At 44.5% G+C, this 14,931-nt stretch overlaps 1 protein-coding gene across 8 annotated transcripts in view; it reads right to left on the bottom strand.

Annotated features, from left to right (window-relative positions):
• The window catches only part of VAV2 (vav guanine nucleotide exchange factor 2), a 277,949-nt gene that overhangs the window by 47,168 nt on the left and 215,850 nt on the right, over positions 1 to 14,931 (bottom strand). For all 8 annotated transcript variants that reach the window (XR_013274298.1, XM_077479141.1, XM_077479145.1 and 5 more), the window contains exons 5-8: positions 14,232 to 14,328; positions 9,192 to 9,290; positions 8,934 to 9,002; positions 6,462 to 6,562 (exon numbers count right to left, since the gene is read on the bottom strand). Coding sequence is in view for 7 of the 8 variants with exons in the window: in XM_077479141.1 (XP_077335267.1) it covers positions 6,462 to 6,562; positions 8,934 to 9,002; positions 9,192 to 9,290; positions 14,232 to 14,328 (366 nt within the window). In the remaining variant the exon portion in view is untranslated. The remainder of the gene's footprint in view (positions 1 to 6,461; positions 6,563 to 8,933; positions 9,003 to 9,191; positions 9,291 to 14,231; positions 14,329 to 14,931) is intronic.

Raw genomic sequence — 14,931 nt, 5'->3', positions numbered from 1 at the left:
ATTTAGATAGTTCTGACATATTCTGCAGTATTGTACCAAGCACACTGAACCAGTCAGGTTTCTGCGCCAGTAGAGCTTACACTCTACTGTGCTCACCCCAGTGACCCACTATTAATACTATACATATAGCTCTGACATATCCCAACAGTCTCTGTACAAGAAGAAATTACATTCTAATGGGGTCACACAGAATTATTATTATACATACTGTATATAGCTCTGATGTGTTCTGCAATGCTCTACAAAGAATATTGTACCATTTATATTAAGCTCTAGGCAAGAGAAGCTCGCACTCTAATGTACCACCACAGACACACTTCTATTATGCCATGTATATAGCTGACATATTTCACAGCTATACAAAGAACATTGGGCCATTTACATCAGTCTCTGCACCAGAAGAGCTTAAAGTACACACAGGCATGGGCGTCCGCAGGTAGGGGCAAGGGGTGTCAAGTGCCCCCCCCTGGAATCAGGGATCTGATCTAAAATTCAGCACAGTTGCGTCGCTCTCGGGGTGGGGGCAGCCCGCACCCAGGTGCCACCCGCCAGTGTGGTGACACCATCAAGGTGCTGTCAAGCCCCCCCATCACTGTAGTGTGACTTTGGGCTTTTTTTCCTGCTCAGTCCAGCAGAGAACTTAGTGGCACTGTGATAGGAGAAAGGCGAGCTGCGGGCTATAAGAGGTTTCTCCCGCTCCCCCCTTTCTCCTGTCAGGGAGAAGAGACAGCGGCTCTCATCAGGTTCCCCACCCAGCTTCCTGCCCGCTCCATTCCTTCCCTATTGGCCATAACTTAGGGCCAATCAAAGCAGACTAGGAGAGGAGACAATCACGAGACATGTAGTCCCAAAGATTGATGGCCCCATTTTCCACAGGGAGGAGGCTACAGCTCGATCAAGAGAGAGATTGAGAGACTGCAGCCTTGAAAAAAGCTGAGGGAGAGAGCGCTACAGAACAAAGAATGAGGAGTGTGCCAGGAGGAAGCCAGAGAGAGAGACACACTGCCCAGCACCACCAGCGAGAGAAAGACTGAGCCACTACCAGGGTACAGACATGCTACACTACTGACCAGAGTTGCACCCGGGGAACCCAGCATCCAGCCAGAGGGATCACTGCTGTAGTTTTGCTGGGTCTGGTAAGAGGGCCTTCTGGCCATTATCCATTACTTATCCTAGGGACTGTACTACATCTGCAGTCTCTGACCATGATAATGTTATAATGACATTATCAAAAAGGGGTGGTGCATGGGTGACCCTAAAATGATGCCCCCGCTGAAAAAAGTTCTGTGGACGCCCATGCACACAGGTTGACTATTTACTAATTATGTGACTTCTGAAGGCAATTGGTTCCATTAGATTTTACTTCGGGGTATCAGAGTAAAAGGGGGCTGAATACAAATGCACGCCACACTTCTCAGATATTTATTTGTAAAAAATTTTGAAAATTAATCATCATTTTTCCCTCCACTTCACAATGATGTGCCGCTTTGTGTTGGTCTATCACATAAAATCCCAATAAAAGACATTTACGTTTAGGTTGTAACATGACAAAATGTTAATGGTGGAAACTTGTGTCCTGGTTATTTTAACATGACGTCTGGAGAGGGATGGTGAAGATTCTGCTATAATATGTCACTCTGGCAAAATGGATGGAGTGAAGTCAGAATTCCACAATAAGGATGAGCTCAGGCGTGTGCAGAGCCCGCCAGGAAGTCGGCACTGCGCAGCACTAATCGCAGGCAGCGAGACATTCCTTGATCTCTGCAGCCGCGGACAGGGAAAAATGTCTCGCTGCCTGCGCTCATCCTTATTCCACAACATGACGAAATGTCCCTGTCATTCTGCAAGTTCCATCAGATGTGGTGGAAGGGTCTGCTGGGACAGCTGTCCAGCATTGGGGTTATTATCAGGTTTTTATTTATGCAAGTGTGGGATTTGGCTTGGAGTCAGCAGTAAGCAGACAGCATCACACAGTGTTGGTAAAGCGTCTGCAGGGTCAGAATGTCAATCCTCATCTCATTTACATCAATAAATCAGCCTAAAACGGTAGAACTAATCTACAAGAGGAATAAACAGACTGGCAGCCACAGTTGACCTCCTGTCATGTCTGTACAGCACACATCAACATGAATAACAGGTCTTGTATGTAAAAAAAAAAAAAATCCAACCAGCACGTGTATGTAGCACTACCACCGCAGGAGATGCTGGTGGATGAAGGGATGAAGGGATGATCTCCCACCCTGCACAGCCAGGCACACAGAATTTTCCACCACATGCTGGAGACAAGAATCAGTCCTTGCAGCTTTGTTTTTGCATTTTATTAGAGGTATTGAACTTGGATAGGGTTGAGGGTATTAAAGTGGTTGTAAACCCTTTCAACCAACTTTGACCTACAGGCAAATCTAGATTAAGGCTTACCTGTAGGTCCAAGAAATATCTCCTAAACCTACACGGTTTAGGAGATATTTGCTGAAAGACAGGCAACGGCTATATGCCGCGAGTGGTGGCTCCCGTGCGCATGCGGGAGAGTGACGTCATCGCGGCGGAGCAGCGAGACCCACCGAGAAGATGGATGCGCCAGACTACAGGAGACAGCGGTGACTTCGCTGGCTCCTGTGTCAGGTAAGTGACACATAATGGATGCGATGCGATGTGATGCGATGCATAGTAGTCCATTATGTTTTACCTTTGCAGGGAATGAAAGAGGAAGTAAACTCATCAGGGTTTACTTCCTCTTTAAGGGATGCCCACTTGATCAGAACAGTAAAATTCTTTAGGGACACAAACTATATACACTCCATATATACACTTCTCCTTTACCCCCAGCACAATTTTGCTTGTAGAACTACATCTCCCAGAACCAGCTGGCACTGTTTGGATGATCCCACAAAAGCTCAGTTAGATCTGCAGCAAATGCCCTTTGCAGCCATGGACTGCGGTCCCCTTTGGTAGTGCTGCAGAAAATCCCAGTGCTCAGCTGTCCCTACTCCTGTGGCTACTGATCCCAGCACCACCTCTTCAGGCACTGTCAGCCCACCTGGCTGCAGCTGCCCCTTTTACTAGCCCTCCTGGCTAAGACTCCACAGTCCTCCCAGAGTAACTCTGCATCCAGCACTATTTTGTTTGATACGTTTTGTCTTATTGCTGCACAAAAAACATTTTTCTTTGTCCTCTCCGACTAACACCCCCCAGCCCTCCTGGCTGTCTTCTTCCATGGAGATTGCTCGGCACTGTCCTCCTGCTGTCCCCCCCCCCCCTTTGTTCCCATGCCTCTGGTCAGGACACTTCTAGGTGTCGTGAAGAAGGTCCCTTCCGCACTGGAGCCCAGGTCACCCTCGCGGGCCACTGACAGCCTAACACGGTCCAGCTTCCCCCCCTCTGGAACTCCACTGCCCCAGCTGGGCTGATCCTGAGTATTTGAGGGGGCCTGACCCCTGCCAAGCCATCTGTTGGGGATTTGTCAGGGCCCTCATGAATATTTTAGGCAGCGCCTCCTCTCCTCTACTCCCATTCTATTAGAAGCTTCCCCAAGCTTCTATAAGTAAGGGGAGGTCTCAGAGATGCTGCCTGTGAGTCATCCAGCCCTCCCTGAGTCACTTACCCAACCCAGATTAGCCAAGCCTGAAAATGTACCTACACTAACAAAACCTATTCTACTTCTAGCACACTAGAGGGTGCTAGAGGTGCAATTCTCAGTTCATGCAGGCTCAATTGCTCAAAATTATTTTGGGTAGAACGAGAAATATTTAGCATATTATCTGAATTTATTTTGGAAACATTAAAGCAAGACTCTGGCCAAAACATTTTTCTAGTTCTGAATGGCACTGTGAAGGGGCTAAAAACTTCTTTCAAGGGGTGATGTTTCCTCACTTACTCCTAGTGACACTCTGTAGGATGTTGTAACATGGTGTCACAGAGAAAGAAAAAAAAGGTAGTTAAAATCTTCCTAGTAGAGACACAGATGGCAATGCAGACCCAAAAGGGTTTCTAACCCTTTTCAGCTCCATCAAAAATGAAAGGCAGTGGTATCAGTTTTAATACAATTAGCAGAACCCGGTTTATCCTGTGTTTAATTTTGACTGCAGGTAAAAGCTGCACTTGTATCATTATTGCACATTGCTTGGTTTGGGTCATGTGTACTAGATGTAGAGATTGGGTTCTGACATTATTATTATTATCGATTTATATAGCGCCAACAGTTTACGCAGCGCTTTACAATGTATAGGGGGGACAACACAATTACAGTACAATACAAAAAGGTACAGGAGGGTCCTGCTCGTAGAGCTTACATTCTAAAGGGAGGGGGTGGTGGTACAAAAGGTAATAGCTGCAGAGAATGGTTTGATGGGGGTGACATATTATGGTGCATCCGGAAAGTATTCACAGCGCTTCACTTTTTCCACATTTTGTTATGTTACAGTCTGATTCCAAAATGGTTTAAAATTACCTCAAAATTCTACAAACAATACCTAATAATAATAACATGAAAGAAGTTTGTTTTAAATCTTTTCAAATTTATTAAAAATAAAAAATAAATTACATATGCACAAGTATTCACAGCCTTTGCTCAATACTTTGTTGAAGCACCTTTGGCACAAATTACAGCCTCAAGTCTTTTTGAGTATGATGCTACAAGCTGGGCACACCTATTTTTCGGCAGTTTCTCCCATTCCTCTTTGCAGGACCTCTCAAGCTCCATCAGGTTGGATGGGCAGCATTGTTGCACAGCCATTTTCCCATCTCTTCAGGGATGATCAATCGGGTTCAAGTCTGGGCTCTAGCTGGGCCACTCAAGGTCTTCCAGAGCTGTCCCATAGCCACTCCTTTGTTTTCTTGGCTGTGTGCTTAGGGTCGTTGTCCTGTTGGAAAATGAACCTTAGCCCCAGTCTGAGATTCAGTGCGCTCTGGAGCAGGTGTTTATCAAGGATGTCTCTGTACATTGCTGTATTCAACTTTTCCTCGAGCCTGACTAGTCTCCCAGTTCCTGTCACTGAAAAACATCCCCATAGCATGATGCTGCCACCACCATGCTTCACTTTAGGGATGGTATTGGCCAGGCAATGACCGGTGCCTGGTTTCCTCTAGACGTGATGCTTACCATTAAGACCAAAGAGTTTAATCTGTTTCATCAAACCAGAGAATTTTGTTTCTCATGGTCAGAGTCCTTCAGGTGCCTTTTGGCAAACTTCGGGCAGGTTGTTATGTGCCTTTTACTGAGGAGTGGTTTCAGTTTGGCCACTCTACCATACAGGCCTAATTGGTGGAGTGCTGCAGAGATGGTTGTTCTTCTGGAAGGGTCTCTTCTCTCTACAGAGAAACCATCGGGTTCTTGGTCACCTCGCTGACGGCTCGGCTCACTCTAGGAAGAATGCTGATGGTTCCAAACTTCTTCCATTTACAGTTGATGAAGGCCACTGGGCTCATTGGGATCTTCAATGCTGCAGAAATTTTTTCTGTACCTTTCCCCAGATCTGTGCCTCGATATAATCCTGTCTTTGAGGTCTACAGACAATTCCTTGGACTTTATGGTTGGTTTGTGCTCTGACATGCACTGTTAACTGTGGGAACTTATATAGACAACTGTGTGCCTTTCCAAATCCTGTCCAATTAACTGAATTTACTACAGGTGGATTCCAGTCAAGTTGAAGAAACATCTCAAGGATGATCAGTGGAAACAGGATGCACCTGAGTTAAAGCGGGAGTTCGGCCGTTTTTTTTTTTTTTTTAAGTCAGTGGCTACAAATACTGCAGCTGCTGACTCTTAAAATAAGGACACTTACCCGCCCAGCGTGCCCACGATGTCGGCACCCAAAGCCAATCTCTCGATCGTCTCTCGGGTGCTGCCGCCGCCATCTTCGGTATGGGAATTGGGAAGTGGAGCCTTGCGGCTTCACTTCCCGGTTCCCTACTGCGCATGCGCGAATCGCGCTGCGCAATAAGGATGGTCCCCGCTGTCCCTGGGATCTGTGTGTTTCCCAGCAGACAGCGGGGGACCCCGCAGGAAGTGGCGTAAATATCTGCAGATTCTGCGGATATTTATGCCGGAAGTGGGTGCAAATACCTGTACTGTACAGGTATCTGCACCCCCCTCCCCCTGAAAGGTGGCAATTGTGGTGCCGGAGGGGGGGAGGGTTCCGATGAGCGGAAGTTCCACTTTAGGGTGGAGCCCCGCTTTAAGTTCTGAGTGTCATGGCAAAGGCTGTGAATACTTATGTACGTGTTTTTTTTTCTTTTTTTCTCTTTAATAAATTTGCAAAGATATTCAACAAATGTCTTTTCATGTTGTCGTCATGGGGTATTGTATGTAGAATTTTGAGAAAAATTATGAATTTAATCCATTTTGGAAAAAGGCTGTAACAAAACAAAAATGTGGAAAAAGTGAAGTGCTGTGCATACTTTCCGGATGCACAGCGTTGCATATGTATATAAAACTGAGTAAAAACAGCATTCAGCATGCTTACTTCTCCTTGTAATCCAGGAAGACCTGACCGATGGTGCTGCCACCAGACATGATAGACATCTCAATGGTCCTCAGGAAATTGAAGTGGACTTTTATGAGCTCCTAAAGGGGATCAGATAAGGAGATGAATCAGATGGGATAACATGGCAGAAGACTAAGCTCCATGAGACAAATGAGGGTGCAGTGCCTTTCGGGGTACAAGCACTCACAGGAGATCTAGAATGATTATTCAGAGCTTCTAGATCAATATACATTTGTGAGAAATGTTTCCCACATACTGACACAATGCAGGATCAGATGAAATGTAGCCTGAGGCCGAGCTTGCAATTTACTGATCTTAGAAAAAAAAAAAAACTTCAAACTATGGCAGGCTAGGCTATCTGAAACTTCCCCTACAGAGATGGCAAAACCAGATCTGACAGATTTTACCTTTCATGGCAATGGCTGAATCTGGCAGAAGTATAGTACAGGTTTCAATTAACCATTGTCATTCAGGCAGCATCAAGAAAGATTACACAGAAGACCCTCAAACATTGCATCTTTGATCCCTTGCCATGAAAGTTAGTGGCAGCCTAGATATGAGCCACATATCACAAAAATTCTAAAACAGCTGTTAGCATCCCAAATGGATATTGGCACTTTAAGGAAACCAACTCTTCAAAGTTTCTTTATCAATTAGACCATTTTGGGCAGTGATAGCAATTGTTGGGAGACGGAGATAAAATAAAGTAATAAGTACCATGTCAGTTCACCAGGAGTGAGAGATGCCACTTGGTACATGGTGCCTGGTTCCCCACAGCAATGCCCCTTCCTAGCAAACTGGCTGAGCACTGTGGAAAAAACTGCATCTCCACAATAGGTACACCATTGGCAAAACCTCAATACAATGCATCCGGGAAGTATTCACTGTGCTTCCCTTTTTTTACATTTAGTTAGGTTACAGCCTTATTCAAAAATATATTAAATTCATTGTTCTCCTCAAAATTCTACGAACAATACCCCATAATGACAAAGTGAAAGAAATTTGTTTGAAATCTTTGCAAATTTATTAAAAGCGAAAAAAAAAAAATCACAGGTACACAAGTATTCACAGACTTTGATCAATACTTTGTTGAAGCAACCATGGCACCAATTACAGCCTCGATTCTTTTTGAGTATGATGCTACAAGCTTGGCACATCCATTTTTGGGCAGTTTCTCCCATTCTTTGCAGGCCCTCTCAAGCGCCATCAGGTTGGATGGGAAGCATCGATGCACAGCCATTTTGGAGATGTCCATCAGGTTAAAGTCTGAGCTTTGGCTGGGCAACTTAAGGACATTCACAGAGTTTTCGTAGCCATTCCTTGGTTACTTTGGGTGCTTAGGGTCGATGTCCTGTTGGCAGATAAACCTTAGCCCCAGTCTGAGGTTCAGAGCGCTCTGGAGCAGGTTTTTATCAAGGATGTCTCTGTACATTGCTGTATTCATCTTTCCCTCGAGCCTGACTAGCCTTCCATTTCCTGACGCTGAAAAACATTCCCACAGTATGATGCTGCCACCACCATGCCTCACTGTAGGGATGGTATTGGCAAGGTGATGAGTGGTGCCTGGTTTCCTCCAGACATGATGATTGCCATTCAGGCCAAAGAGTTCAAGCTTTGTTTCATCAGACCAGAAAACGTTGTTTCTCATGGTCTGAGTTTCCTTCAGGTGCCTTTTTTTTCGTGTGCCTATTACTGAGAATTGGCTTCCATCTGGCCACTACCATACAGACCTGATTGGTGGAGCACTGCAGAGATGGTTGTTCTTGCCTCTCTCCACAGAGAAATGCTGGAGCTATGTTAGAGTGACCATCGGGTTCTTGGTCACCTCCCTGACTAAGGCCCTTCTCTGTTCGTTCAGTTTGGCCAGGCGGCTTGCACTAGAAAGAGTCCTGGTGGGTCCAAACTTCTTCCATTTACAGATGATGGAGGCCACTGTGCTCATTGGGACCTTTAATGCTGCAGAAATGTTTCTGTACCCTTCCCCAGATCTGTGCCTCCATACAATCCTGTCTCGGAGGACAACAGACAATTCCTTGGACTTCATGGCTTGATTTGTGCTCTGACATTCACTCTTAACTGTGGGAACTGTATAGACAGGCGTGTGCCTTTCCAAATCATGTCCAGTAAACTGAATTTACCACAGGTGGTGTAAAAACATCTCAAGGATGATCAGTGGAAACATGATGTACCGGAGATCAATTTCGAGCGTCATGGCAAAGGTTGTGCATACTTATGTACATGTGATTTTTTTTTTCATTTTTTTTTTTTATAAATTTGCAGAGATTTCAAACAAACTTCTTTCACATTGTCTCTATGGGGTATTGTTTGTAGAATTTTGAGGAAAATCAATTTTAGAATAAAAGCTGTAACATAACAAAATGTGGGAAAAGTGAAGCTCTGAATACTTTCTGAATGCACTGTATGTCAGCAAATAAACCTTCTGCTTCTTACCTCCAAATTAATGAAAATGACAGCAGTCTCAGCAGCTGTAAGTATCTGCTTCAGAGGTACCATGTAATTCTGGGGAGAAATGATAAAAAAACATATTGTTATAGTTAATTAAATAAATAACAGTATATACCATACTATCCTAGTGTATACATGATGGACAGAACCTGGATGCAGCATCCACTTCCAACACTAATACCATGTCTGGGTGACCTTGGTTGTAGTTTATGGCCATGTAATCCCACTGCATCCAAATCTCACCATTCTGATGTCTTCCAACGTCTTGTAATATTTGTCTTCTGTATCCCGGATTTCCAATAAGCAGCAATTCCTCTTATCATCTTCAGTCATCCCTGTTTTCTGATGGAAAGTATACACATAGATTAAAACTGCTATAGAGAGAGAAACAGAATTTCCTCCAAGGTTTATCATACTGCAATTTCCCTGCCGGCTATCTCTGTACAGGTCAGCCAAATCTTATGCCGCCAATGAACTACAGGCTACAGCATTTACTGCCGTACTCTGGAGGAACCCAGATGGCCGTCTTATTCTACAGCTCTCGTAATTTTCCATGGAACCCTCGCATGATCAGCCCACATCCCAGCACACCAACTCCTTACGGAGGCATTGCGTACTATCGCCCCACTAGCAGTCAGACATAATTAGCGAGGAACAGAGGGGCTTGCACAGAGGTCTTGTGGTAAGTCAGAATCATTTCTTACCTGCATATACCTTATCTGAGGCATGGTTGGAAAGACATAAAACAGAGGAAAGTATGATTTATACAAAAAAAGTGGAAGGCTACGTCCAGTTAATCATGATCACAGAGAAAGGAGGCTGTGCCCTGCAAATATTACAGCTGTGTTATCCAAGGTATACAAACCAAATACATCTACCAAAACTTTCTGTTGCTTAGGAAGTGCCATTAAATCAGTATACTACTTGGAAAAATATCCATGACTTTATAGTAAATTAAATTACCAACATAAATTCCAGTTCTCGAACAACAACATGAGGGTAAGTACCTGCCTATCTTACCCATGCTTCCTATAACTATACCATTTAATTATAGTTGTCTTGCTTTGGCACTTGGTCAATTTTGGGAATTATTGATCGTAAAAAGGTTTTCTTTCCGGGGGAACCCTTTTAGGGCCGGTTCACACTGCGGGCGATGCGAGGTGACACGACTCGCCTCGCCGCAATCTGACAAGTCGCCCCCGTTCTGTACAATGGAACCGTTCTGAGAGGAGTGACTCGAGTCGCTCCGACTCAGAAAAAAGGTTCCTGTACTACTTCTGGGCGACTTGCATTAACTTCTATACAGAAGTCATTTGCAAATCGCCGCTGAGGTCGCGGCGAGGCAAGTCGGTGTCGCCTCGCATCGCCCGCAGTGTGAACCGGCCCTTAGGGGATATTTATATACAGAAGTGTTTCTATTGCAGATTTACAACATTATTGTGTACAAAGTCATTTTTTTTTACACTTTTTATTTCACTGTCCTGTGCGTGGAGTTTATTATAACAAGATGGAAGTGATTTGTGATAACACATCTGATGAATGGCGATTTGGAATTGGGTACAAACAAACACTTTTATAGGAATTGGAATGCACTTTTTAAATCTTTCCATTTTTTAAAAAAGGTTGATATTGCACACTGGAGATTTGGATCTCCATCTTGGATTCGAACAAGGTTGACTGTGTAGGCTGAACACTGGGTAATTGCGTTAGACTTTGGCTTTTCTAAATCAAATATGTGTATATGATTTTCATTACAATAAAGTAAATGATATCTTGTTAAATATTAAGGTTGCACCGATACTACAATTTTAAAACCAAGTACAAGTACCAATACTTTTTTGAAGTACCTGCCGATACCCATTACCGATACTTTTTTTTAAAATGTCATGTGACAGTGGCACTAATATGCAGCACTGATGGGCACTAATAGGTGGCACTGATGAGGCATGGACCGTGTCAGTAGTTTGTTTATCTTTTTATAATTTCATTTTTTAATTTTTTTTTTAATTATTACAATTTATATTTCTTTTGTTATTTTTTTTTTCCACAAAGCCTTCTTTTATTTTTGGGTTCTGGGGGGAGTGGACGGTGTCTCTTTTTTTTTTTTCATTTTAAATATTTATTTATAAAAAAAAAATTTCATCACCCCTTTGGCTTTGGTTAGATATCAGGGATCTAAACAGACCCCTGACCTCTTCCCTTTGAAACAGTAAAAGACTGAGGATACAGATTTCCCAGTCCCTTTCTCAGCAGTCTCACCTGTACTCAACATGAATGGACAGGAGACAGTGGCTCCTGCTCATTCATAAACTGAAACATCATAAATACAGTTTACAATGCTCAGTTATGAATGGACAAAGTCAGTGATCACTGTCGGAAAAGGAAGGAGCTGGTAAATGCCAGATTTACTGGTTCCTTCCTCCGCTCTCCACCCTGACAGATCTGGGATGAGGGGGGAGCCGGAGGAGGACCCGGGGACAACACAGGGGACAATTGGGTATGATCGGTAAAGTGGTGGAGGCAGGTACAAGCACTGATCTCTCTGACAGCCACGGGAAGGAGAGGAGGAGAAGCGGCTGTCAGAAAAGCTATACAGGAACATTGATGCTTGTAACTGCCCCCACCACCACACCAATCATCTGTGAGGCTGCCTGGCCCCCCTGCTACACTGAAGACGCCGGGTGTACTGACCTCCTGCCAGGTATCAGGTCAAGCATCTGAGCATTTGCACGAGTACAATACTCTTGCAAATGGTCGGTATTGGTGCAACCCTATTAAATATACAGTTTACAGTAAGTAATGCTTCTTTGGAAAAAAAAAAAAAAGTACCGGATTTATCGGCATATAACATGCACTTTTCCCCCTGAAAATCAGGGGGAAATCATGTGTACGTGTTATACACCAATCCCTACTACTAGAAGTGGAAGGAGGGGACGAGCGCCGCTGAATGACACAGAGCCGCGATCTCCTGTGTATCCGGCACTGTCACACACAGTCCCGCTTCCCTGGCCCGGCATTGGACCACTGCTCTGTCCATCATAAGAGCTGGACGGAACTATGAGTGACTGAGCGCTGGATACACAGGAGATTGCAGATCTGAGTCATCCAGCACTGGCGCGGCTGCAATCAACTGCAAAGGCAAGTCTGCAGATGTATACTAAACAGGTTGCAATCATGGGCACATTAGAGGTTGCAGATTGGCACTAAACAGGCTGCAATAACGGCATATTAGAGGCTGCATTGATGGGCACTGATGATGCTGCAGAGCACTGACACTTTAAAATTTACGTTTTTTTTCTGAAACTTAGATCTCTTAAAGTTAAGTTTCTTGTTATACGCCGATAAATACGGTAACTGTGTTGCGGTGATCTCTACTTTCATGTCATTCTTTCTTTCCTGTTTTTTTTCCCCCCTTAATTTGTTTTCTTTGGATGTCACACAGGGGAAGTTTTATTAGACCTGGAGCACTCAGAATTTGAAGCAGCTGTGCATGGTAGTCAATCAGCTTCTAACTTCAGCTTGTTAAATTAAGCCTCGACAACAAAACCTGGAAGCCGATTGGTTTCTATGCAACGCTGCACCAATTTTGCACTCTTCAGTTTTAGTAAATCAATCCCACAGTGTCTCATGTGTTCTAATTTAGCCATATTGTGTCTTGCAGGTATGCTATGCTCTAATCACCCAAGTAGGATATCAGTTTACTCTCTTAAAGAGGAAGTAAAGGCTATTTAAAAAAAAAAAAAAAATTCAACCTGTAAGGCTCGGTTCACACAGGGGCGACTTGTCCAGGCGACTTCGCTGCCTGACAAGTCGCGCTCCCTTCTGTACTATGGAACCGTTCTAATAGGAGCGACTCAAGTAGCTCCGACTTAGAATAAAGGTTCCTGTACTACTTTGGGGCGACTTCAGGCGACTTGCATTGACTTCTATACAGAAGTCGTTTTGCAAGTTGCCGCTGATCGTGTGCAGGTCGCGGCGCTGCAAGTCGTGCCGCCCCTGTGTGAACCGAGCCTTAGGCAAAGGCATAATGAGCTAGTATGCATAGCACGTGATCTGCGGCCTGCTCAGTGCGCCTGCGCGCCACTGTCTGAGGCGCATGCGTCGTAGACAGTGGTGCCTGTCTTTTTGTAAACATCTCCTAAACCGTATAGGTTTAGGAGATATTTCTTGGACCTACAGGTAAGCCTTAATCTAGGCTTACCTGTAGGTCAAAGTGGTTTGTAAGGGTTTACAACCACTTTAAGAATTATATCAGCCTCTTATAAAAAAGGGAATGGCTATCTGTTCTGCTGACCATACTATTATATGACAAATCAGCCTATGACAGTACAGTGAGCGATTGATATCTGTGTGGGTTGTTACCATTCCATCTACAACAGATAAAAACTTTCAGGCTGGGTTCACACTAGTGTGAATTGAATGTGGAGAATTTGCATGACAGGAGAGTGTGCCCTGTCTCTCAATAGAGCTAGTTCACACATCTCCATGGCGGCCGCAAAGCGGACTGCACAGGGGTCCTGTATGTCTTTCGCTCCATTTCAGGTCTGAATTCAGACCTAATTTGTCCCAGAAACAGAGAACAGGGAAGCACCGGACTCCGGATTACATTTCTTTATTAATTGATCTCCTTTTGCTGATCTGCAGGTTTTGCAATAAAATGAATACTAAATGTCATCAGGCATTTTAAAACACATAATTAAGATAATAAATATCTCCATCTCTGTCAGCTTGCTTGAAATAAGTTGAAATAACGTCCTTCTAAGAGATGTAAGTGCTGCTTTGCCTGCGGCAAGGCCCCCCGACAAGCGTATGGACAGTTCTGTCTGAGAAGATTCGGCGTACAGACACGTCCGATGCGGGGGGTTTCAGCATCTCCAGAGCTTCATCTTTAACATTTGCCCTTTGCAGCTTCGCTTTGCCTGTCAGGTGCCAGCAGGCAATGTGAATGTTTTCCAGGCGGGGGGGGCTGCTCTGTTTCCACATGAGTGCAGACGTTAACTGTCTGCCCCAGGGCAACTAGAAAAGGAGAATGTACAGAGATTTGGAGACACGCAGCACCAACCACACCATTTCTATGCTGGAATCGTCAAGGTGCTTAATGACTGTAGAATATGTTAGAGCTATATAAATGTAGACTAGTAATGGTGTGCAAATGTGGTGGGGACGTTAGAGTGCAAGCTTCTCTTGTGCAGACTGATGTGGCTGGTTCAGTATTCTCCGTACAGCACTGCAGAATATATCAGAGCTGAATTCAGCATCAAACAATTATTTATAAAATCTCACCATCGGTTGTTGGTTCTCCACCTTGATGATGTCTTCGTAGATGTCATCCTCCTCACAAGGTACATCATAAGTGTCGTTCTCACCCAAGTCATGCTCACTGAACAGAATGAAAATGGAGATTATTAACAAACTTTTCTTGCACTCAATACGGAAAGGTTCAAGAAACCTTCAAACAGCATGTCAGGATTCATATAACACACTTATACCTTACAACAGGGGTGCCCAACCAATGGCCCGCGGGGCCCTTCTGATGTGGCCCATGACCTCCTGCTCTGGGATGGCAGGTTGGCAAGCCCAGATTGCAGGTTGTCTACCCGCCATGCCAGAGTATCAGTGTTGCGAATGAAGCCGGCGGTAGAGGAAGCAAGCAGCTGTGGAGCAGAGCCGCATAAGCCAATGCTTGCTGTATAGCACCGGCTCCTGTCAGGTGGAGTGATAGCAAATGCACTCTGCCTTGGGTGTATATATGGATATATGGATATATTTTTTCTGCAGTGGTTACTGGGCTGCTTTTAAACTTATCCGCAGGTGTAGTGCAGTGTACCTGCGGCTTAACTGCACTGAGCCATAGACTTCTGGTTTTGCCTGTGGGTTTGGTGAACTTTCAGAAAGTGCACACCACACCTGCAGGATATGATAGAATTCTATGGCAAAGTACAGCTAACCTGCAGGAAAGACACAGGTGCAGGTAGAAGGCAGA

Source organism: Lithobates pipiens, unplaced genomic scaffold (genome assembly GCF_037356315.1).
Source record: "Lithobates pipiens isolate NorthernLeopardFrog02 unplaced genomic scaffold, aLitPip1_a1.2 Scaffold_14, whole genome shotgun sequence".
In the NCBI taxonomy this organism is placed as follows: domain Eukaryota; kingdom Metazoa; phylum Chordata; class Amphibia; order Anura; family Ranidae; genus Lithobates; species Lithobates pipiens.
Note: the sequence above shows the minus strand (reverse complement) of the source record. Positions and strands in the feature narration are given on the sequence as shown.